At 50.7% G+C, this 23,370-nt stretch overlaps 8 protein-coding genes across 8 annotated transcripts, besides 29 other annotated features; all 8 read right to left on the bottom strand.

Annotated features, from left to right (window-relative positions):
- Positions 1-813: part of a sequence feature (areas not merged during assembly with more than two copies in the genome that could not be assigned to a particular haplotype) that runs on past the window's edge.
- Positions 814-1,673: a sequence feature (heterozygous, non-Esmeraldo-like haplotype).
- Positions 1,674-3,183: a sequence feature (areas not merged during assembly with more than two copies in the genome that could not be assigned to a particular haplotype).
- Positions 3,145-3,432: a mobile genetic element.
- Positions 3,184-3,933: a sequence feature (haploid, Esmeraldo-like haplotype).
- Positions 3,416-3,476: a microsatellite.
- Tc00.1047053507993.350 (surface protease GP63, putative) lies at positions 3,800-5,431 on the bottom strand (the record flags this gene model as incomplete). Its single annotated transcript, XM_815532.1, has 1 exon — positions 3,800-5,431. The coding sequence occupies one exon, from the start codon at positions 5,429-5,431 to the stop codon at positions 3,800-3,802; it is 1,632 nt and encodes a 543-aa protein (XP_820625.1).
- Positions 3,934-8,143: a sequence feature (areas not merged during assembly with more than two copies in the genome that could not be assigned to a particular haplotype).
- Positions 5,755-6,934: a mobile genetic element.
- Positions 8,144-8,990: a sequence feature (haploid, Esmeraldo-like haplotype).
- Positions 8,991-10,395: a sequence feature (areas not merged during assembly with more than two copies in the genome that could not be assigned to a particular haplotype).
- Tc00.1047053507993.340 (uncharacterized protein) lies at positions 9,628-10,299 on the bottom strand (the record flags this gene model as incomplete). Its single annotated transcript, XM_815531.1, has 1 exon — positions 9,628-10,299. One exon carries the CDS (start codon positions 10,297-10,299, stop codon positions 9,628-9,630), a length of 672 nt encoding a protein of 223 aa, XP_820624.1.
- Positions 10,396-23,370: part of a sequence feature (heterozygous, Esmeraldo-like haplotype) that runs on past the window's edge.
- Positions 10,604-10,643: a microsatellite.
- Positions 10,830-10,855: a microsatellite.
- Positions 11,100-12,242, bottom strand: Tc00.1047053507993.330 (diphosphomevalonate decarboxylase, putative; the record flags this gene model as incomplete). The annotated part of the gene is made up of 1 exon (XM_815530.1): positions 11,100-12,242. The coding sequence occupies one exon, from the start codon at positions 12,240-12,242 to the stop codon at positions 11,100-11,102; it is 1,143 nt and encodes a 380-aa protein (XP_820623.1).
- Positions 12,595-13,641, bottom strand: Tc00.1047053507993.320 (hypothetical protein, conserved; the record flags this gene model as incomplete). The annotated part of the gene is made up of 1 exon (XM_815529.1): positions 12,595-13,641. One exon carries the CDS (start codon positions 13,639-13,641, stop codon positions 12,595-12,597), a length of 1,047 nt encoding a protein of 348 aa, XP_820622.1.
- Positions 13,780-13,804: a microsatellite.
- Positions 13,856-13,876: a sequence feature (AT_rich).
- Positions 13,926-13,951: a sequence feature (AT_rich).
- Positions 14,017-14,073: a microsatellite.
- Positions 14,159-14,185: a microsatellite.
- Positions 14,394-14,433: a sequence feature (AT_rich).
- Tc00.1047053507993.310 (transporter, putative) lies at positions 14,561-16,150 on the bottom strand (the record flags this gene model as incomplete). Its single annotated transcript, XM_815528.1, has 1 exon — positions 14,561-16,150. One exon carries the CDS (start codon positions 16,148-16,150, stop codon positions 14,561-14,563), a length of 1,590 nt encoding a protein of 529 aa, XP_820621.1.
- Positions 16,238-16,262: a microsatellite.
- Positions 16,323-16,352: a microsatellite.
- Positions 16,378-16,400: a microsatellite.
- Positions 16,454-19,594, bottom strand: Tc00.1047053507993.300 (hypothetical protein, conserved; the record flags this gene model as incomplete). Its single annotated transcript, XM_815527.1, has 1 exon — positions 16,454-19,594. The coding sequence occupies one exon, from the start codon at positions 19,592-19,594 to the stop codon at positions 16,454-16,456; it is 3,141 nt and encodes a 1,046-aa protein (XP_820620.1).
- Positions 19,438-19,471: a microsatellite.
- Positions 19,644-19,746: a sequence feature (G-rich).
- Positions 19,755-20,234, bottom strand: Tc00.1047053507993.290 (hypothetical protein, conserved; the record flags this gene model as incomplete). The annotated part of the gene is made up of 1 exon (XM_815526.1): positions 19,755-20,234. One exon carries the CDS (start codon positions 20,232-20,234, stop codon positions 19,755-19,757), a length of 480 nt encoding a protein of 159 aa, XP_820619.1.
- Positions 20,283-20,335: a sequence feature (T-rich).
- Positions 20,370-20,389: a microsatellite.
- Positions 20,388-20,419: a microsatellite.
- Positions 20,627-20,657: a microsatellite.
- Positions 20,776-20,818: a microsatellite.
- Positions 20,903-23,173, bottom strand: Tc00.1047053507993.280 (hypothetical protein, conserved; the record flags this gene model as incomplete). The annotated part of the gene is made up of 1 exon (XM_815525.1): positions 20,903-23,173. One exon carries the CDS (start codon positions 23,171-23,173, stop codon positions 20,903-20,905), a length of 2,271 nt encoding a protein of 756 aa, XP_820618.1.

The following is a 23,370-nucleotide window of genomic DNA, read 5'->3' as shown; positions in this document are numbered from 1 at the left end:
CACGGCGCCGAGCGGAGAATGCAGGGAATGGCTTCGGCCTGGGCTGTGCAGCCCATGGCGGAGGCGCGATCGTTGTGCCGTCTCTCGCTCTCGTCCCCGCCAAAGTGGCTGGAGGCGGTTTAAATGGGGTTCCTGGAGTTTTCGGCTTGCCAGAGGAATTGGCTTTCCACAGCGTCTGGAACCGCGTAACGCCATGGGCGTTAACCATTCGCGCCAAGACGCCAGCGCGGCGGCCGCGACGCCTTCCGCACACCGGGCCGCTTTCCGGGCGCCGGATCGTGGCGGGGCAGAGCCCAGCGGGAGAAGTTTCCGTGCGAGGTTCTTTGCGTGCCTGCTGTGGGCGTCCGGGCCGCAGCAACGGCATTTGCCCGGGGTGACGGGTTGCGGTGGTCGTGGCGGCCATCCGTGCTTGTGCGGGGCCCCGGCGCAAAGGCGGGCCAGCGCGGCCTCTTCCCCGCGAGCGAGGGCGGAGTCCGTGCGCGTGGGTTCCCGGCCGGTTACGGCGGTGCGACAAGCTTCTGACTTGAGCGGTCTGGCGCAAATTATACGTTTGACCGTTGCGACGATGCCGGCGATACATGTGTCTGTGGGCCGTGTCAGTTCGGATGCCTTCCGGGCTTTCGCATCACAAGCCTCATTCTTGGAACGCCGCAGTGGCCCGAAGAAAAGCTGCACCTGCGCGCTCCTCGGCGCTGCGGGCGGGCAGCAAGCTTCTTTCCGAAGCGCTGGTCCATGATGGAGCCGTGTGGGTTTCAGGCGGCGCGCTGCGGGTGGCTGACGATGAGGGCGCTAGGCCGCAAGGCGCCACCACGCGTCTCGCATCGGGGCACGCACCGGAAGCCGCGCACCAGCACTGTATCGAGGAGGGGCCGCAGCTGCGCTACCAACACGGCGTCCCCCGTTCCGCCGCTCTTCGGGGTTCGCGCGACTATTCCGCTCGCCTTTGAATGTGCGGAATCCAGCGCAAAGCGGGGCGTCGAGGGGCCGTCCCGGTGCCGTGCGCGGCCCCCACCCCACGCCAGCGCGAGGCGGAACGCTCCCAAAGTGTCTCTGATTTCCCCGCGCAAGGGACCAAATCGCTGTCAGTCGGGGCAGGCGCTGTTTCGATTCCTCACGGAGTTTGCCCGCGTGTGTGCTCATTCCGCGGGAATTCAAGGAATTGACACCCAGAAGGACCGGCATGCGCTCCATGGCGACCGGGGCGCCGTCGTATTTGAGGTGGAGCAGGGCCGCACCGCCGGTGAGAAGGAGGCCTCGCTTCGTCTTCCCGGTGTTTGCTTTCATGAAGCGTTCTCTGGTCCACTCTGCCACGACGCTCGGGCGTTCATGCAAGGACGAGCCGACCATACCCCTGTCGCTTTGCTGTGTGATGAGGGCGCAGGCGTCAGCAAGGAATCCGTGGCAGATTTGGGAACGCGTTCGAAAGACGGCCGCTAAGGGGCTTCACGACGATGATGAACGTGGCGGGGCCTAGCACTGTCCCTCGCGGCGCTCCTCCTGCGGAGGTCTTGGGGAGGATGTGGGTTTGCCGGCCCCAAGCACAGCACTTCCATTATTGAGGAACGCTGCTGACCAGTGCGCGGTGTGATTGCGAACCGACAGTCGCCGCGTTTGCAAGATGATTTTGTCATAGTCTGCCGTGTTGAAAGCCTTGGCGCGGTCCACAAAGACAGCCGCCGTGCGGTGCTTTTGGGTGTTGCGATGCGTGGCCGCCCTGAGGTGCAGCAATCGGTCGAGGGCGAAATCGCCGGGCCTGCAGCCAGATGGCTGCGGAGTCGACGGGGACTCGATGGCGTCTTGGATGCGTGCGGCAGGAATGCGTTACATGAGCTGCCCGAGGCAGCTGGCCAGCGTGACGGGTCGGCGGAGTCGCGGTCGAATGCCGTTTTCCGCGGGTTGAGGATGGTATGATAACCCACCGCCGCCAGCTCCGCGAGACGGTTCCTGCATTTGGGCGTCTATCGAACAGCCGGGGGAGGCACGCTTCGCCACACGGCCTAGATGGCGCCAGGCCTCTCCATGCATTCCGTCGCGGCCAGGCGCCGGTCCCAAGGGCAACGGCCGTGGAGCGCGGTCGTGCTCTGCCATAGTTATTTGGCGCGAGGCCCCTCGCATTCGTCAGGGTCGGTGGCGGAGGGCGGTGCTTTGGGTGCCGCGTTGCTCCCGCCGCCCACAGTTTGATGAGTTGGCCGACCTTCTGGTGCTTGCTGAGCGCGGTGCCGTCTGGTATCATTGCTGGCGTGCTCAGGGGCGAGGCGTACACACGGCGTGCTGCCTGCCGCCCGTGGCCTCGGGTGTGGTGCGGAGCTCGCGCCGGCGGTTTTAGATGCTTCGCGCCGCACGTCTCCGCGTCGGAGTTCCAGCCGCTGACCGCGCTATGCGTGAGACACTGCGGCGGTAGCGCGGTCCAATTCCGCCAGCCCTGGGGTCCAGAATGGGGACGGCTGGTGATCCCATGCCGGGACTGTCGCCTTCGTGGCTTTCCGTGTTCCTGATGCAGTGTTCTTCCCTACGCTGCCCGTGCTGGCTATCTCGTCGTGCTTTTTCCAATCCGCCATCTTCCGTGCCAATGATGCCCGGTCAGGATTCGGTACCGCTGCGGGTGTGTCTTCGTCCCCGATCCAGAAAATCAAGAAGGATCATGCAGTGAGCGCTGTCCGCCGTTGACGTCCCGCAATGTGTTCCCAGGGCGTGGCCGCACAACGGCATCGCCACGGGAGTCTGATGGAATTTTGCGGTCCCAAACCTCTCTGTGTGCGTTCACGCCTGCGCTCATTAGTTGTGGTCCGCCCGCGCAGAGCGGTCTGTCCAAATCCTCGGCCGCCACACACCTTGGGGAGCGGGAGGGAGATGCTCCGGAGAAACCGTCAGCTTCATTCCCGCCTCCGGGTGGATGGTCGCTCGCGCCAGCCCTACGCCGGCGACAAGAGCCGGTCCTGCTTCCGCCTGCAACCCTTCACGGTCGAGAATGAACACACCGCCGCCTCCACAGGTGCGAGCGGTCCCGTGGTGCTGGAACCCCGGCGGGCTGGAACTAGTGGCTTCAGGGCGGGGGCGTCTTCTTCCCACTCAACACGCAAAAAACACTTTCTCGTCATCGAACTTCATGCTCCGCGCCAAGCTTCAAAAAGATAGATAGGAGAGAATAATCGCCTGGGCCGCTGCCCGAATCCTAAAATTATCTAAAGAAAACAAGCAAGAAGGGAAAAGGGGTAAATGGAGAGGCAGTGGCTTCGCCACATCCTCAATGTTTGCTCCAAGTAAATACAGGTGTTTTCGAAAGGCCACAATTGTGACGCGATGCAGTCTATTCAAATGGATGATGTTTATTCCTTACGAAGTGGAAGGCTTTGGGATCCTCCAACCACAAGACCCCGCCGAAAGGTAGGAATCAAAAGAGTGTGGGTGGGAAAGTAAAAAAAAAAAAAAAAAAAAAAAAAACGGAAAATGACAAACAAATTCAAAAGAAAAAAAAATAATACGCTCCAACAATACAAACAACTTCTTTTTTATAAACGCCGCTCCACACAAACACTGCTTCTTTTGCGTTCTTGACGCACGATCCGGTTCAATTTGGAAAAATATTAATTCGACCTAAAGTAAATAGCAGAGAAAAAACAGAGACCGCTCAGGACCGCACATATATATATATATTACTATCAAAGCATCTCTTTTCAATTGGGGATAAATGTACCCGTAAGGAATTAAAAATGATTAAACAAGACAAATTAACAGCACTGACCAAAAACTGGCAAATTTACAATTGAACGGTTACAAAACGCGTTTTTTTACAAAATCATTAACACATTGAAATAAAAATAAGAACCAATAAAATCAATGGAATCGGGGGAAAAGCCGACAGCAAACTGCTCACGTCTCCGCCTCCATTAATTGTATCGAAGACAATACATACATCGTCGTACTTTGGACACAAAATCCTCCCTTGCATGAACAGCCCAGTTGGTGTAATACTGCTGCCCTCCGGGCATTTGTGCCACGCATCGTCTCCAAGGTACCGCACGCTCACCTCGCCCTTGTCACACGACAACTCAGCGCACACGTCACCAACAAGACCCTCGGAATCGGCAAGTCCATCCCCTTTCAAGCACTTGGATCTCGGGCCAACGCGGCTCCCACTCATAACGGTTTCGTCCCCATTACTGCACCCAGTGTTGACATACGTTTCAATGTAAGGGCAGAAGTCCATTAAAAAACCGGGCACACCGCCAAGTTTGGGATTAGAAAAGTACTGAAATTGTGGGGGAAGGGGAGCGTCGTAGAGTTCCATTGCACAGTGCCCCAGCGCCAGGCGATCCGACGTGCACAAAAGAAGACTGCTTTCAGCGGTGCAAAACATCTCTGGATACTTGGTGACGCCATTTATCACGCATTTCTCCGTCAGCAGCGCGCAGCCGGAGTTGTTGCCCCATGACATCGGTTCCTCCATTCCCCAATTGGCCTTGTAAAAACCGGTGTCCTCAAAAGCAGCCATTGTCAACGCCGTGTAGTATCCGATTCCGGAAACACCAGCCATCAGTTCGTCCTTTGCGTTGCGTCTCTTCCAATGCGATGATGCTGTCCTTTCCCCACCCTCGTCCTCCAGCTCCATGCCGGTAGCACTCATGCAGTTGAAGTGCTCACGAGTCTTCTCCACCGTCTTGGGTGACGACACCTGAAACACTGCTGCCTTGCCACGCACACCCTTAACCTCTTTCACCATTTTGCGTTCCTTCATTATCCCAAAAGTAAATCCAAGAGCATGTGCAATCTCATGCGCTAGAGTACGAACGCTGTACTCCGAATCAGTCACAAAGTTCGGGCCATAATTCATCACACCAATAATAGGACGCCCAGTTACTGCGCGAGAGCATGTAGTAGCCCACGCAAGAGTGGAACTCTTTATAGGGGCAGCGGAGACATACAAGTACATGTCCGCACCGCTCACACCCTCTGTGTGGTGGGAGCTCGGTATTGTAAACTGAGCGCATATACCCGAATAAAACGTCGGCACAATAACATTGACCGTGAGAGGCTTAACAAGGAGACGATCCGTATGCATTTTAAGTGCTTGGGGAATAAGGGATTTCAACATGATGGACTTTTTCTCCTCAGTTAAAATATCCTTTTCCTTACACTCAACAGTTCCCCCAGTAAAGTCCGGACGAATCTGCCCCTCGGCGGTGCAGTACTTTGAGGGATCGTTCAGATCCTCCGTGAAGACTTGAAAGCGGATGGGCGCCCATTCGGAATCCGAGGCAGTCATCGCCCGCATCATGCCACTTTCCCGAGTTGGCAGCTCTAGCACCACTGCTGTTGTCCGGGGTCCAACCTTTTTTTCAATTTCATCGGAGATGCAGTGATGCTCAGCGACGGCAACAGAACCAGAGACGCAGCAGAGCAGCAGCGCCTGGAATAGCAGAGTGTGACGCATCCTTGTGTGTGTGTTTTTTCTTTTGGTTCTTTCACAGTGCACTTTAGCTGCTTGTATGCTTGTCAATTGGCTTACCTTGAGAGAAGAAATGAATGGATTGAGTAACTTGTGTAGTCTCAATAAAATACGGCATCACTGAGTCATGGTAACTGCTGAAATACACATTGAATACGATATTACGAAATTATCACGGCTTTTTTTCCAAAATAAATAGGGTTACCTTCGTGAACGCCTGTCCATTTGTTTCACTGCGGTTGATCGGGAAGTTCACTCCAATCCATTGATGGCATTCCGCTTCTTCACTTTTTTTCCCGTTCTTTACATTTTCTTCGGTCTTTCCCTAATCTTACCAACACGTCTGGCTATACGATGCCGTCTGGGTGATGAAGAGGTGGCCAAGCAACGACAAAAGTTTCCTGCTATGAAGCAACTGCCATTGAGAGAACTTTTCGGTGCGGAGGTCCTGTTCAATGCCCAGCCTTTGGCGCACAGCAAGGTGCCTGGACATTCTAGAAGCAGATGGTGCAAGGTTTCCTGCGGGCCAATCGGCGTGCTTGTGGAAGCTGGCTGATCCTGCGGTAGCAGAGATCGCCTCCTGGCACTTCTGTTTAAATGTCGTGTGGCGTCTGGGTTGTGTGCGCAGCGACTTCTGTGCTGTGCGGTGCTTCTCCGTGTGGGGAAAACCATGTCACAGAAATCGCATTTGAGCTCGGGAAGCGGTGGAGGATGTTCCGGATGAAATGACCGACAGTGACTGACGAGATTCGAGAATCCCGTCAATGTAGAATCACAGTACGGACATTTCTCCTTCCGACGACGTGTGACGGTCCGTCTCCTTAGTGGAGAGACGTCTTCATCCATTGCCGACGGGGGAACAGTGTCCGTCCCCGGTGCAGTTGGATCGTTGTTGGAGCGCATATATGCAGACTGTTCCGGTGAGATGTTGCAGAAACGGCATTGGTTCGTGCAATCTCTCACAGCCCAGTATAGTCGGCCCCAGAGCTCAGATTCCCCGCACCTTGCCCTTGCGAGGTGAATCAGTTCTTGACGGTGAAGAACTTCCTGAATGATCAGGTCCTTGCCGCTGAGATCTGATGGCCTTGTGCCGCAAAGCAAGTAGCGATGAGTGTCTTGACGAATGGTACTACGCCACGTATTGGTGAGCAGGGTGGTAAAACATGTCAGCAGCTCCGTATGCCATAAAGGTGCAATTTCATGTTCCGTGTATTGTCCAGTTTCCATAGTCTGCGTCGCATACTGATCTGCAAGCTCGTTAACATGTACTCCACAATGTCCGTAACAAAACTGCAGGTGCACGGATCAGCCAGCACACGTCAGTGTCAAGAGACGCTGCCAGATCCGATCCTCCGTCCAGTCGGTTTGACTGAGCGGGCCCTTGTTTAAAGCCGCAAGAAGAGACTGACTGTCTGCAACCACAAGCAGAGTTTTATGCCTGTGCTGGATACAAGGGATAATCAGCCTTTCCAGGGCCAGGAGCAGCGCACAGTACACACTCTCTCCAAGCAGCTCATATCATGTGGCATCACTGCACGGCAGCCTCATCGTGATGGGCAGCCCTGAAGCGGGGATGCGAAGAGTAATCCAGACGAACCTCCTTTCATCGTCGTTCTCTCGAGGTGCTCGACAACAGGCGCGCCGGCGGTGCAACGATTATGACCGTCTCTTCCGCACCGCGCCGCCTGCCATCCCTTTGCGTTAAATTCGCCGTGTTCGCCGTTGCTCTCTCCACCGCCCCATGACCACGCCGGATCGGAGCGTCGCCAAAAGCTGCCCCAAAAGCCAACACACCGGACCCATGGTGCGTTCTGTGACCCTCCGCAGCACTGAGAGTTCCTCCAGCAGCGCAAAGGCCGTCCGCCGTGTGCGCGCCTCTTGCGTGCGGGAGGAAGTCCCTCCGCAGCACCTCCCAGGGGCTGCTAGCGACAACGAATACGCGCGTGTGCTACAACCCGTCCCTCCGTGGCTAAGGAAGCTGGCTCCAACCGCTTTTTGTTGTTGTTTTTTCTCGTGTTTCCTCAAATAAATTCGACGACCCGCACGCCGGCCACCATCGTCGAGCACGTCCGCCCTGCTGAGTGGAGACGTGAAGGAGAGCCCCGGCCCCCAGAGAGGCAGCTGCAGCGGAGGGCGTGAAACAAAACCCTTTCACGCCTCCGCCCCGGAATAGCGCCGTGGCTCAGTAATCCATTGCTGCCGATAATCAGCACAATAACAAAACCATAAATCAACCAACCAAATAATCGATAAATAATGAGAAATGAGGAGGCGCCTGCCACCAGCATCGAAGTTACGTCGCATCTTCGAGAAGCTTCGTGCCTTCTCGCCGCGCAGAGGCACTGTTGGGGGGCAGAGCCTTTCCACCCAGGCGGGAAAACTGCGCCAACCCTTTTCGTGAGGCACAGCTTCCCCAATTTCCAAGTGTCCGCTTCATGTTATGTCTAATTGCCGGCAGCGCCGGGCAGCGGAGTGGATGCGGACCTGTTTCATTGCACAATTCACGTTCGCCGGTTTTCACGATTTCTGGTCGATGCCCGTGGCGTGCCGTGCGGTGGCGGGTCGGTCCGTCATTGGTTTATTGCTAAAAGCCACATGTTGGGCAGCGAAACTCCACCAGTGGTGATCCCATCGGGGTCTCGTCGGCGGGCGAATTGCGTTTGGCACCCGTTCCCGCGCGCCGCCAGCCGCCAACAATTCCCCCGCCCCAAAAGCAGTAAACCGCTCCATCCGTGCATGGACGCGTCTGTCGCCAACATGGCAGGAGCTGGCGAGGCTGCCCCAAGGCAAACGAGCTCCTTCTCCGGCAATTTGCGGGGCCGCTCCTGCCGCACTTTCGGTGCGTATGGCGGCACTTCTGCGGGATCGTGAGGACACGACGCTCAGGGACGCAATGTGTTGAAAAAACAAGAGCTAATGTCAAAAGAGAGAATCCCCCGCACCGCCGCGCAGCATCATACGTGGGCCACGCCATTCACACCCTCAGCTGCAGGCGTTCGGAGAAACGCGGCCTCCCTCAATCCTCGTCTTCGCATCGTGCTTCAAGGCGGCGCTCTTCGTCTCGCGGCTGAACGATAAGCCAATAGATTCACACCACTTGGAAAGGAATTCCTGTTCTCCCGTTGGCGCCACTTCTTGGCCGCACATTGGTCCCGCCGAACCACGCTCTTCCGCCGCCCGCTGGTCCGGATACTGCTAATCCAAACAGAAGTCTCCTTACCACGCGCGGCGCCACAGACTGCGGTCTTACCATCTCGGGGTCCTCCGCCAAGGCCCTCGCGGCGGTGCGGGGAACTTCCGGACAACACTCGCGGCCCGTGTGGAGGCGAATCAATTCCACGAGATCCACGAGTTCCACTCGACAGCGGAAACTCGCCCGTGCATATCCGCCAAGAGAGCTGCCTGTAAAAAGACGCATCCACATCCAGTAAAGCGGCGGCTTCGTCCCACATTGCGCTAAGATACTGGGAAATGTGAAATGGCAAAATAAACATGACCTCAGCGTCCTCATGGGCGTTCCTTGCCTTTGGCCATGCGATGAACCGCCATCTCTGTCCTGACGGCTTGTCCAACACCGCCGCAAAAGGCACCGCCGGCCCATCCTGCGACGGGCACTTCCATGGCTCCACAAATAATACCCGCCATTTTCACAAGCAGCGCATGCTGTGCGGAGATCCGCAAATTCAGTTCTTTCCCATCGCTCGTCGAGGTGACGGATCGTAACACAGTGTCCTTCCACAAATCGTCAACACAGCCGCGTGCCGTTGAATTCATCCGCCGTCGGATCCACTTCAGGGATGAAAAGTGCACAGGTCCACTCGTCGCCAGGGACAAGCAATCCTCCTTCTCGTCCCGCAACGCAACCCGACGGCTATGGGTGCGCCAAACGATGCTGTGGCCCTCAGAAAATATGGTCGTGTGCCGTCCTTCCCCGGCGACAATTGTGCCCACAGCACCGTCGCCCGGCGCACCAACTCGTTTCCAGCAAAGATAACAGCTGCGCCGACGTCTTGGTGAGGTGGCCCACGGCACCACCACGAGCGCGGCGTTGAGAGGAACCCATGCCGCGCGGTCACACCCGGAAATTGATGGTGATTCCCCACCTGTACCGGCCCAGAAGGCATTGCTTCCGGAGCCGAAAGTCCCTTTTTTTGTGTGCTTAAAGGCCTCCTTGCGCAGCTTCACTCGGCACGCCGTGTTGTGTTTTCCAATCCAACCACGTTTGCGGCATCGTGCTTCATTGGGCGGGGATGCGGCATGCTCTTTGTTTGCTCTCGGAACCTCCTAGGGGAAAGGGTGGTCCCGTTTCTGGGCATTTCAACAGCACCCTGAATGTCCTCGACCCGCACTCCAGCATCGTTATTCACTGTCCGGAGGATCCATGTGACTGAGTGTACGCAGTCGCCCTGACAACTGGCAAGATTCCATAAGCATCTCTCCCCCGCGAGTGGCGCACGCCCAGGACGCACCGTTCCCCTCACGGCTGTCTGCATGCCGGGACCTGGCGCAGCCGGCGTCGCATCCATCATGCATTTCAATACGCCGTCAAATGGTGCGACTGCAATCCTCCGTACAAATCCCCGCTTCCCACGGATCCCCCGCTTGGGCCCCTGTGTGCCCCGTGGGCCGAGTAACAGCTCTAATCCCTCTGGCACGTCATGAATTTGTAGGATCTTTCGATTGTCTCTGCCGTATGGGACACACTCCAACCTCCCGTGGCAGAAGCGGTGGAGACTTGTGACGGGCCTTGCGGAGTGCTGAGGGGCGCCAAGTTGTCGTCCCATTGATTGCCATGAGCAACCTTTGCATCGGCGCCAATCGAATCCGCACCGCATGGAACTGCACGTGGGCATCTGAGCTGCACGCCAATATTTTTTAGCCTCCAACTGAGCCCAAGCGCACTCATATGGGCGCTGCAGCGCTAACTGCCTTCCTTCAAGTGCCGCCCACTTGTTCCAAACAGCGGTGTGCTTCTTCCTCCTCAAAAGAGGCTTGAATGGACTCAGGGTTCCTCGGCGCTGTGATGACAGCGACAGAGTGTCGCAACGAGGTGCAATTTGTTCCTTTGTCCTGGAACCGCCTTGCAAAGAGTTGGCTGCCCGCTAATGGTGAGAACGCCGCCCACGTGGTGGCTCAATGGCGGGCTAGTCGCTACGAAAAACAAAAAAAAACAAAACAACAACAACAACAAAAAAAAGAAGCGGACTACTTCGTTGCACAACAGCCTGAAACGCATTTTCGCGCCGGTGGCCGTCCCACCGCAGAGCGTGGGCGCGTCTCGGACACCGTCCGATCCATAAATCCGCCTATAAATTTTCCCCCTCAAAAAAAAGAAAAAATAAAATACGCCTTGCATGAAAATCCACAATGATTTACCCGCTGGTTATTATTATTATTATTATTATTATTTATTGTACCCAAAACAGTTCATGCCACGCCGTTCGGCCTGCAGGTTTTCAATAACTTTGGCAAAAACAAATAGTGAGAAACAAAACAAAAAAGGAAACGTTGCCGAAACCGTAGTGGGGCGATTACTCACCACGCGTGTCGCTGGGCCCAGCTGCCATGCATATATTTTCCCCTGTTCTTTGGACACGATACTTTCTCACCTATCACTCCTATTCTTTGATGCCATTCAGCGGGCATATCAATTCTACAAAGAAATGAGGGACTCCCCCTCCGAGAGATAACGCACACCCGACCCAACGGGCGACTGAAGGAGCATAACAAACGGTTTTTTCGGATAATCTATGATGTTTTCATACTCGTGAGGCACGGTGGCCTCCTGGATCTTTTGCAGCAACATCGCGTCATGGAAGTAAAATCGTTCGGATGGGGTTGGGAAGTGTTGCATTAACATTGCCACCGCCTCTGGAAGATCTTTTTCAAGAACAAACAAAAAACAATTCGCCCCCGCGTCAAACGTATATGCCAATGTGGGATGGCCCTTTTTGGCATTATAAGTTTTCACAAGACGTATCATCGCATAACTGTCCTCCGTAGCATACTGAATCTGAGGCTGCGTCGTAGCACATATTGCTTGCAGGTCATCCGATTCACTCATTGCGATTTGTGCAAATGTGTAAAAATCCCTCGCCTTAATTGCCTCGGAGACAGTTCGCATACGCTCAGAGACAGTGGTGGCAATGCGTTTGGGCATCAGTGGAGAAGTCTGCAAAGATTGCTGCATTCCTGCCGTGCTTGAAGTGTTTTTCTTCTCCCCCTGGAGAACGGCGCACAAGACCTGCATCTCAGGCCAGTAATTTTCGTCAACAAATTGAGTTGCCACGCAATCACTCCCATCTTCTTTTTCCCCCTTATGCCAAATCACAAAGCCACCAAGGGTGCTGCGACAGGCACTCCCGGATCCCATTCGAGCAAGCATCGACACATTTGCAGTAGAGTTAAAGACCCGCACTAACGCCGCCGCAAGAGCGCAGTACCCACTCGCGGAAGATGCCATTCCAGCTGCGGTGGGAAAGTTGTTCTCGGAGACAATATAAACCCGTTTGTTTTTTAGCTCATCAGGGCACGTACTCCGCACATATTCCAACACCGATTGAATTCGAGGCGTACTTCGCACATCCGATTTCTCTCCGTTAATTATAAGCGTGTCTTCTTCCAAATCATCGCGAAGTACCACTGACGTTTTGGTGCGGAATGGATGAGTGGAGAGGGTAATGCTGAAGGAATCATTTGCGGGGAGAATCAGTTTCTCCCCACCCGCCCGTTTTCCCCAATATTTGATGAAGGCAATGTTGATCGGCGCCTCCACGGTCACTTGCAGGTTCGCCATCTATGTGTATTTGTTCACTGCTGCTGTTGCTGGTAATGATAAACTGAACGGCAGCAACAACAACAACAACAAAAAAAAGGCAAGAAACACACACACACTTTTCCTTCCGCAACAGCGGCACAAAGGGAAAAAAGCAATGCATTTACTGCGAGGAAGCTGGCAAGTTGAGGCTTCGAAGTGCTGCCGTATTATTAAATGCACGGGGTTATCGTCATAAGATTGGGAGACTAAAAAAAAAAAAAATCAGAGAAAGCCACATTCCACCATAAGCCTAACCCTTCCCTCTGTTTGGCACATGTGCAGAGTGTTACGAATTCATCCAACGCGAGACGAGTAAGTTGTCACATCGTTTTCAATTCAAGCACGACTGAAGCACATTCATGGCTTGAATGTGTGCGGGGTTATAAAACAGAGAGAGATCAGGTGGACGCAGCAAGTCAGCCGATGCGTCTTCACCCCAATTGTACACGGATAGAGGCGATAATGCCTCTTCGGCGTCACACTCTAAACGGGTACGTTTTGTGGAATGAGTTGCAGCTTTACTACTCCCACCTCCGTTCAGAATTTGCAACGCGTAAATCACATCATCCTCATGAAAAAACTCCACGACGGTCCGAAAAAAATGCCCATCGGGGGATACACTAAAAGAATAATCCGTCACTGGCCCAATGTGCCGGGTGAATTTCACGATTAGGCTCGCTGGGTCAAGAAGGGTCATGGGTATTTGTACGGTATTGGCAAGGCGCCTGCTTCGTCTCAACTCTGGGCTTCTGTCATCTTCAGCCTTGTCATTAATTCCATTTACCACAGAACCGGATGACTTGTCATTTCCCCGAAGAAGCTGCATAACCTCTTCGTCTGCCTTTTGAATATTTAATTCGGCTGCCTGAATCATTTCCTGAACTTGGCAATATGACTTTTGCAGTTGGCATAGTTGCTGAACGAGATCGTGTTGCTCGCTTCCCTCAGCGGCAGCCGACAGCAGCGTCGGTATACTGTCAACAAGCGGCGTATCCATCCGCAGATCGGAAGGCATGCGATGATTGAACGGAAGATTTGGATTTTCCACTGCCTGCTGCTCCTCCTTTTCTCCCTCAGGATGTGTGGTGTCTTCCGCGTCAGCCTCCACCGGAGTTCGCTTGGTGTAGACGCTCGAAAAGATGCGGACGACATTGTTTTTCAGCTTCTCCCCGTCAAGGTAGTTCACCGCCAGCTGCGCCGCGAACCCATGTTTAAAGCGCAGCCAATAAAATCGGCACCGCCGCGCCGTGTCGTACTGCTCCTTTGCCTCCTCAACATCATCAATGATCCGCAGCCAGTCGTGCACGTCTTCTATGAGGACGACCGATGGATCTTCTACAAAGACATGAACTACTCTTGCATCCTCCCTCGTCGCCATCTTCCGCTACGGCAGTCAATAACAACAACAACAACAAACCAATTCCCCGCCTCTCCTTCCTTCTTACCAGCAAAAGCCCCCCATGAAATCTCACAGAACAGAGAAGTATACGTAGGCTCGTTTGTAAGAATAAAAGTGAAAAAAAAAAGGAAAAAAAAAAAAAGCGGGAATGGGGAATATCTTCAGTGGGAAGCACAGCACCCAAACGTAAAGGATAATAATAATAATAATTAATGTTTTTGGTTCTCCCCTCCCTCCACTATAAAAAAGTGGGCACGCCACACATTTTTATTTTATTTTTTTTTTTAAAGGGGGGGAAATCCTTCCAAGCAACGTGCACGATACTCATCGTACAAGCGACAGAATTGAATAATTAAAAATAAACAAAACAAAACAAAACAAAAAAAAAAACAAAAAAAAAAAAAAAAGAAAGGGGGTGAACCGATTAACAGATAGCTCTTATTTTAGCATACAGCGGATTTGTATCCCATATAGAAGATATATGCATTACATGATCTATATATATATATATATATATATATATTGTTCAAAAATTTTCTTTTTTTGATCATTTTATGTGGCTTCGTTCAATATATTAATTTCCCCTTTCTTTAATTCACTTTTCCCACTCATCTCTTTTTCTTATCTTATTCTACTGTCCTCTCGGTTCTTCCATCCGCAATTAAAAACCCTTATTCGCACCATTGCCGCGGCTCGTGTCCGCGTGTGTGCGCCATATACATCTATGTATCATTTTTATTTTCTAAAAGAATTATTATTTTTTTTTTTTTTGTTCTTCTTCTTCTTCCATTTATCCCTTTGCGTTGACTAGTCGTATATCATCGCTTCGACACATCATCATCACCACCACCACCACCAGGAAATGCAAAAACAAGTGACCCCGCAACGCCATGTCTTCTTATCCCACTAGCGACACACCGCTACTGTCGGAAAGCGATTCTGCACGCCGGTACGCACGCCATAAACGAAAATACACGACAAGCCAACATGGCACCGACAAAAACATCATAGAAAAAACAACCAGAAGCGCGTTACGCAGTTGATATTCATTGACACAGTGGCCAGAAGATGCATCGTCTGTGTTATTTACCCATCGACAGTGGTTGCCGGTGTCAAGATCGCACAAAGAGATATTATACAGCGGACAACCTTTCGAGAAAACGTGATCTGAAAGAAACCCTGCAAAAGTCGGGGATGGAAAGTCGCCTAGTGCGTGAATGAGAAAAACAGAGTAACTTACTGCATACGCTTTCAGTTCAGGTGACACCACGTTCATAATTGCCGCATTCACTGGTGCGGTCACCATAAATAGAGCAAACACGGATAAAGTCAGTAAAAAGGTGAAGCCAACAATATTCTCCAAAAAAAGTGCCGCAATACCTACTGCGACAGACACTAAAATCAAGAGAATAAGAAGCAATTGACCCCGAATTAAGTTCAAAGAACCGGAGGTTCCTCCAATTTTATCAAGGACAAAACCCCCTGCAACAGAGCCCAATACACCGGTAAGTGCGGTCACTCCACCCAATATCAATGAGGCGTTTATGTATGAAAGCCGCATTGTTCCTTGAATAAGCATGGGAATTCCCCATACAGCAAAAGCACCAAGAACAAAAGAATACATCGCATATCCAAATACAATTAATAAGTAATTTAGGTTCTTTATCAAGATCCACGTTGCCTTGTGCAAGGAGTAGTATTCCGTTTCATCTGAGTCTGAACGTAAATTATAAATTGAGGGTAAAAAAGCATTCGCTAGCACAATGGGTATGGAAGCTAGGACTTCAGTGAAAAAAACAATACGCCACCCTTGCGTAGGTCCTATTGTACCCAGAGAACCTACAGAACCACCGACTACCATGCCGGCCGCAGTTCCCACAGGTATCATGGAATAAAATGTACCTATCCACAGTGTGCGCGAACCCGATGGGGCAATACGATCAATGGTGGTAACTGTAAACCCCACAAAGGCCGCCTCACCAACACCAACAAAAATTCTGCATACTAAGAGAGCTGCATAAGTGGTAGCCGAGCCCGTGCCTACACATGCGATAGCCCAAATTACCATGCCTCCTACAATAATCCATTTGGACGGCACAATTCCACCAAACGCCGCAAATAAGGGGCTCGTTGTCATGTAGCCAATCATAAAACCAGAAACAATAAATCCAACCTTCGTGTCGGTTAAGGTTTTTGAATCACCGGCTATACGTTTGTCCCCCTTAATGCTTGCCAGAGAGCCCGAGAGGGCTCCACGATCGTAGTATATAATGAAGTTCAGCGCGGTGAAAATGGCCAAAACAAATCGTGGGGTCAGTATCCGCTCCAGGCGAGGCCTTTGCTCCTCTACCAACGCGACATCCGCACATTCCGCTTGATCCGGCTCGGATGACTTCACGGGCTCCTTAAAACTTCGTTCTTCTTCCTTTTGATGCGGAAACGTTTCATTCAGCATCTCCTTCACGACACCCACAAGCGTAAAAAACATAAAAAACCAAAAACGAAAAAAAAAGAAGGAAAGCCCAGCAGTAGTCGGTGAATTAAAACGACACCAGACAACAGCCACACAATGCCCAAAAAAAAAAAAAAAAAAAAAAAAAGCGCCTGCCACGACAGAAATCAAAACTTTCGCCCCCACCCGCAAAAAAAACAAACGAATTTAACAATAATAATAACAATAATAAAAATAAATGAAAAGCCCACGTAATAGAAGGCAAAAAAAAAAAAAAAAAAAAAAAGTAGCATGACCCTATAATCACTTTTTCACCAAAAAAAACCCATCAGAAGGAAATTAAACAGATGTAATGGCCTTCAACGCGTGCAAAGCCGAGGCAACGCTACTTGTCTCGGGCAAAGTATCCACTAGCGTCCAGGCGACATGGACCCACTGTGTCTGTTTTACTGTCTCGGTAAGATGAAGGTAAAACACAGAATTGTTCCATGCTTCCACTGTAAAGTATTCAAGAAACAGCCGCGCGAAAGATAGGGGATGATTATTAACCGTCCGCACTGTATTTGAATGGTAATCCTTGATGAGGGAAGCGACTGTCACGTCCTCCACAGCTAGTGAAAGTATTTCCATAAGCCGCTGCACCACAGCCAATTGTTCTGTGCGATCAAAAGCAAGTGTAAAACATTTATAAAGACACGAAAAAGCATCTGTAATGTACTCCAAACATTTTTCGGCGTTGTTGTCAGCATCTTTCATGGAGGCAGAAATGTCATTCATTGCCACTGACACAGCTTGCATATAAAGTTTTATGGTAACTCCGTGAAGAAAAGGATGTTCCGACGCGTATTTCAAAGCAATAAAGGATGCTCCGTTCGCTATTGCCTCGTAGTCCTCAAACGTCACATTTATATTGGACAATTCATCCAAAATTCTCTCTATTTGCTCTGGTGTCTCTGAAGAAGGCTGACGAAGGTGTCGCTCCGCCTGAGACAGCAAGACCGTCAGACGGTAATTTACCTCAGGCAGAGATGAGACAAATTCTTTACACAAACGCAAATGCTCCTCCAACTCACAAGAATCAATTTGCGGAATACCAGTTGAAAAGAGTTGAAACTCATCCTCTAACGTACATAGAAGTCCCGAAATGAGGAATGTGCGTGATGGAACTTCACCGGGGACGGGATCTTGTAGAGCAATGAATGTGGCCGCGCGAAACAAGTAAACACTAGTGGGACCAGGACCAACTGTGAACTCTAAACCAAGCACAAGAAATGCCTGCGCCCACCAACTCACTTCCTCATGAGATAAAGATATCGTGGCACATTCGTCCGAAAGTAAACTCCGAAAACGCTCTGTAACCACACGCAGGTGATCATCTGTGCAGTTACAGGCTTTACTGAGCAAAGAAGCCACGTACACCCGTAGCAACTCAAGCTCTGTTGAAGGGTCAGGCACGGGAGCTGAGAAAAACACGGCTCGAGTGATCACCAGAGACACACCGGGAAGGTAACCAATTCTCAGGGAGTAATTAATGGCTGTACAGAGAGCAGGCATTACCAATTCGGCCGGCTCACACAGTAACAGCAAATTAAGTTCCTTTTCCAATTCCGCCTCGTTGGACTCTAGAACCGCAATCTTAATCAGCAAGCTGTGAGCAAAGACGCATTTTGGGTTTCGATGTGAGGCATAATCCACAAGAATGTTCTTTGCCTTCATTAACACGACAGATGTTTGTCCCCCACCCTCGGATTGTGTGATATATTCTGTGCAGAGACGAAGGTATATGGCATCAACCTCGGCTTCACTGGCACAATCTTTAAATTGCAAAGCCGATTCAAGGCATTCCACAATTTGCAAGGGGGAAAACCCAGCCATATCCGCCAGTTCCCAAAGCCACACAAAACAATAGCGGCGGTATCGAGTCTCTTCAAAGTCTATACCTTCATTCTGTAAAATCTGTAGCGCCTCTTTACATGAGGCAAGACTCCCATTATGGAGTAAAAGTTGAACAAAACGAAAGAGAACGCTTTCACTGCATGTATTGCCTTTGGTTTTCTTGTAAAGCAAACGCATGCCCTCAATGGAACCGTCTTTTCTGCTCACGAGAAGATTGTGAAGCTCAAAACACGCCGCCACTGCGTCATCCACGGAAACATCTGATCGTTGAACATACTGGTGGAGTAGCACAATGGCTTCTGGTTCCATGCCCGCTTTTGCGGTTGCTGTAAGGCGCAGCAACGCGGAGGTGTTTGAATGAAGTGTGGTGTCCGCTTCCACAGCCCAGCTCAAGGCCTCTGTCGCTTCCTCTTCGCGGAGCCATGAAAGAGCCATTTGTTCCATCGTGGCACCACGGAGTATCATCACATGATGCGATGGATCATTTGTCCCCGCTCCCTGGAAGTGATTCTGCATCTCCATCGAGCTATAAAGCATGTCACGAATATATTGTTCATCACTTGTCAAAACACCACCGTTGCCAATGGTAAAAACAAAACGAAAAAAAGCCTCTCTATGATCTCTTCGTAAATCACGATCTTGCAATAACATCTGTGTAAGTTTCTTTGCCGCCTCACAGGATTCCTTGTAATGGCCCACATTCCAATTAATATCCATGGCTGTGTACGCAAACTCCCAACGCATGTTACGATATTTTATGTAAGCAAGACTATTTTGAACGCCGGTTTGTATGTACGATGCAACGCTTTCGCCCAAGGACAAAAGTCTTTTTGCACTACCTGCCACACCGCAAAGCGACAAGTCTCGCGAAGTCTTGAGGCACATTAGCACACATTGTTCCGCCTCACGTGGGTGCTGTGTGAAGTAGCTGTGAGAAACATCGCTTGATGCGTAGGCATAGTTGCCGAGAAGAAACACCTTAGTGGCAAACTCACGCAACGAGGCTTTTAATGTCTGCTCTTCCCGGGAATCTTCCCTGGAAACGTGTCGCACCGTCATGTTCCAACATGCACATCCAAGAAAACGCAACTCTTCAAGTGTTTTTACTGGGAGACTGACCATTGCCTCATTTTCCGCTGCTTCTGATACTGCTGACAAAGACGGCGGTATCATTTTATCTATAACTTCCGTGAGACCTGCGATATCTGCAAGAAGTCTGACGTTGTCACTATTGTCTTCCTCGCGCGTAGCAAATTTATGAAGCACCTCATCGAGCCTCAGACCCAAACTCTGCGCATCCATCATTGCGTGGGCCGGATCCATCATCCACCAAACGGATATGTGTATTGGGCGTAGTGTGAATATGATGTCTCTGTAATCATGTTGCATAAAAAATAAAGAACAGCGGCAAGATAAGTGGCAAAGAGAAAACAACAACAAAAACAACAATAAAAAAAAAAAAACAGATAAAGAAAGAGTGGGAAAAGTTGAGAATAAAATGGGGCACCAGTCAGGCAGAGTAAACTCCCTTCTCTTCTCCTCTTTCTTTTTTAATACAACACCGATATTTCCGTGTAATTCCATCCGGATATCATAATAGAAGCGCAACAGGCATCCGGACTGGATGACATCGTCTCCCTCCAATTCCCCTTCATATTTCTTCCCACCCTCCCCAATATTTCTCTCCCTCTCTCCTTCCCTCTGACCCCACACCGTCCCTCTTCTTCACTTCCTTCTTGACACTTCACTTTGAAGCCTTTTGAGCCTCTAACAGCTTTTTGGCGCTATCCAACTCTTCCTCCTTCACCATTTCCTTTTCTCTCTCTCGCACCATTTGCAGAATCTGTTTTGAAACTCGGTGCTCACGGACTTTTCTTTCAAGAACAGGTGTTGTTGGGCCCACCGTGTAGGCATGGTACACAAAAGACAGCCATATGTTCCCAAAGAGTAACAAACACATAAACACCATTGACATCACAAAAGTTTTCCATAATTGCAGCTGCGTCTTGCGCCAAATCCATCGAACACGATTGGTACGAAATGGCTTCGTCAAGCGTCCTATTTTATTCATCACCAGCATGCGAAAAAACATTGACCGACGAGCGAGAGTGTCTTTCGGCGGACCCGCCCCTGGGCCCCACATGCCAGGCCTATCCGAGTACTTTGACGGTGTCGGCATCAAATGCCCACGGTTCATGCACCGTCGCTCGCATCGTCGAAACATTTCGATCTAAAACTCGTCAACTCCACACACAAAAATCTAAAATCACACAAAAGGGATATAAAAGGAAAAAGAAAGAGAGAGAAACAAAATAAAAAAAAAAATACTTCAGACCCAACACCAACAAATGACATTTTAAACAACAACAACAACAACAAAAAAAAAAAAAAAAAAGAAAAAAAAAAAAAGCGGAAGAGAAGTATATATGTATATAAATGTGTATAGAAGACACTTTTTTCTTCCAAATTCTTTTCGAGGTTTTGAAAAAAAAACAAACCCTTTTTTGTTTCTTTTTTCCTTCTTTTATACACCGCGTCAAAAGTGTAGATAACTCGCAACATTTGTCCGTCAAAAGGCGTCTCTTATAAATCCCTTTCATTGCGCCATTTACATCGCAAACAAACGAACAAACAAACAAACAAACAAGGGGTTAATGCGTGCTGGAAGACTGGAGTGGGCAAAGTATATATATATATACTGCTTGAAACGAACAAAAAGCAATAAATGCAGAAAAGCAAAACAATTTAAAAAGTGCATACAACACAAGAAAACAAACGGAAAAAAAAGAAAAGAAAATGAAAATAAAAACAAAATAATACATATAACAACTTTGCTTCCTCCTTTTCAATGGCCCATGTATGCAATCAGAAACATATATTCTTCTGTTAGGCTTATCGCCTCCTTGGGGGTGGTTTGGGCTTATTTATGGTTGTGGCACATCGGGGAATGTGCCGCTCCGCCACGTCCGGAGCAAACTTCCTCCCACAGTGTGGACAGGGTGTATAGTGACTGTTCTCACTATATGTTGGGGGAGGAAGATCTTTTACGTTGCCCCCAGACTTGAGGACTTTATCCACCTGCCGTGCGTCTCGCATTGAGCGTCTAAACGCCTCACTTTCCGCTCGCCAGTCCCGTTTTGGAGCTGGCGCCACAGCTGCTGCTGAAGCACCACTACTACCCGACTTCACTACTTGATCCGCACCTGTGCCCGAGAGACGCATTGCTCGCATGTTGAATACCCTCCGCTTCTTTTGAGTGGTACACACACGCTCATGTCGTGACAATACATTCAGAGCAAACGTCCGACCACAGTTACTGCATTCTCCTTTTTCTCCTATGTCATTTCCTTCTTCTTCTTCAGGAATTTCCGGAATATTACGTGCCGTATTACTTTTAGATAGCACTGGAAGTGTTGGTGCCCCAGGTCCCTTCATACCTTCTGGCATATTTCGGACTTCTCGAGCATCATTAGTGATGGTTACTTTCCTTTCATTCCTAGCCTCCCGTAACTTTGGTGACGGAATTCCCGCCGCCACTGTCATTCCTCCTGCGGCAGTGAGAGCTGGAAGTGCACGAGTTTCCTTGAGTGGGACATGCGACGTGACGCCTTCAGGCGGTAATGTGGATACCTGTCCACGCGGTCCTTGATCCTTGGAACTCACCGTGATCTTCTCCAAAATCTCACCACATTCCTCACAGAATCTTGCCGTCTGATCCTCAAAAGATTCACCGCATTTTTTGCAGAACATAACTTCCGTTGTTGATGGAGCTGCAGTTGCAGGCTCTTCGTCTCCAAGAGCCGCACCACAATTGTCACAGAAGTTACCATCAGCATCACAAACCGCCTTGCAGGCTGGGCACACTACAACCCGAATGGTCGAGGCGTTTACATTCTCGGCCCCCGCTTTTCGCTCACTCGCTGCCGCACCATTGATTGGTGCGCCACATGTGCCACAGAATCTAGAACCCTCCGGAATTTGTTCCCCACAGTGCACACAAGGATCAAAAAGGTTCTTGGCAACAAGACTAGCTCCACAATCGCGACAAAACTTTGCGGACATATCATATTCTACAACGCCACAACGAGGGCATGCACGTCCCTCTGGATTCACTTTGCCGCCTTTTTTTAGTCGGTTCAACTTCGGATTGAGTTTTCCCGCGTCTTTTGTGGAAATATCCTCTTCCGACACCGGAGCCCCTGCTGCACCCTGGTCCTCGTTCCCGCCGTTTGCAACGCGACTTCCCACACCTCCGGTATTTTGACTAACCCTGGAAGCGCCCAAATCTAATTTGCGTGCCGATACTGGCATCGTTGTTGATGGCGAACATGAACGTGGTGGTGGTTTTGCTCTCGAGCCGGGCTTGCATGAACGGAGATGAACGACAAGACGGTCAGCAAGAAATTTCCTTCCGCAATTAGGACAGGGTTCCAAATTGCTTACGAACTCAGCAAATTGGGCGTCATTATGTTCATCCATATGAGTCCCCTCACCTTTCCAGTTAACGGTGTCCGGATGCTTGGGCGGCTTGCCTCGTGTCTGTACGTCTGCTGCCTCCCATTGGGCCAATTTTTTTCCGTAACATTGAGGTATATGAATTGCTATAGAGCTGCTTCCGAATTGCTGGCCACACAGGTAGCAAATAGGCAACTGTGGCCTACCTCCAGACATCAGTGAGGGAGAATGGCCGGCGCTTTTCCTCGGAGAGCGTGAGCCGAGTGCCGACTGCGTGCTTCTTCGTGTGGACGATGGACCAGAACCCAAAGTTCCGTTGAAACTACTACCATCATCCTTCCCACTGGTTTTCAATGTCGACCCGCGTTTACTGTCACCTTTGCAGCTACGCAAGTGGACAACGAGACGATCTGGAAGGAACTTCCGCCCACAGTTGCGACAAGGCACGAGGTTAGCGGTGAACTCGTGAAACTGCTCGTCATTCAGTTTATCCATGCTCACGCCCTCCCCACGCCAGTTCACGGTGTCGGGATGTTTCGGTCGTTTGCCACGTGTCACCGGATCGGCTATTTCCCACTGCGCCACCTTCTTCGCGTAACACTGCGGGATATGAATGCCAATGGAGGCCGAACCAAACTGCTGACCGCATAAATAACACACACGCAGCTGCGGCTTGAATGCCGGTCCCCTCCTACTAGCCGAGAGCATTATTTCACTATTCCTATTCCCCTCGCCTTATCCCACACACACACACACACACGGCTTGCACAGACGATCCGTGAGTGGTGCAAAAGGCACTCCCTAATGATCAACCGTCAAATATGTATCTAAAAAACAACAACTACATATAAAGAAACAGAAAGGGCAAAAAAGTTGAAACAACAACAAAAACAGAGAAAAGGAAG

Source organism: Trypanosoma cruzi, genomic scaffold (genome assembly GCF_000209065.1).
Source record: "Trypanosoma cruzi strain CL Brener 1047053516595 genomic scaffold, whole genome shotgun sequence".
Taxonomy (NCBI): Eukaryota; Euglenozoa; class Kinetoplastea; order Trypanosomatida; family Trypanosomatidae; genus Trypanosoma; species Trypanosoma cruzi.
Note: the sequence above shows the minus strand (reverse complement) of the source record. Positions and strands in the feature narration are given on the sequence as shown.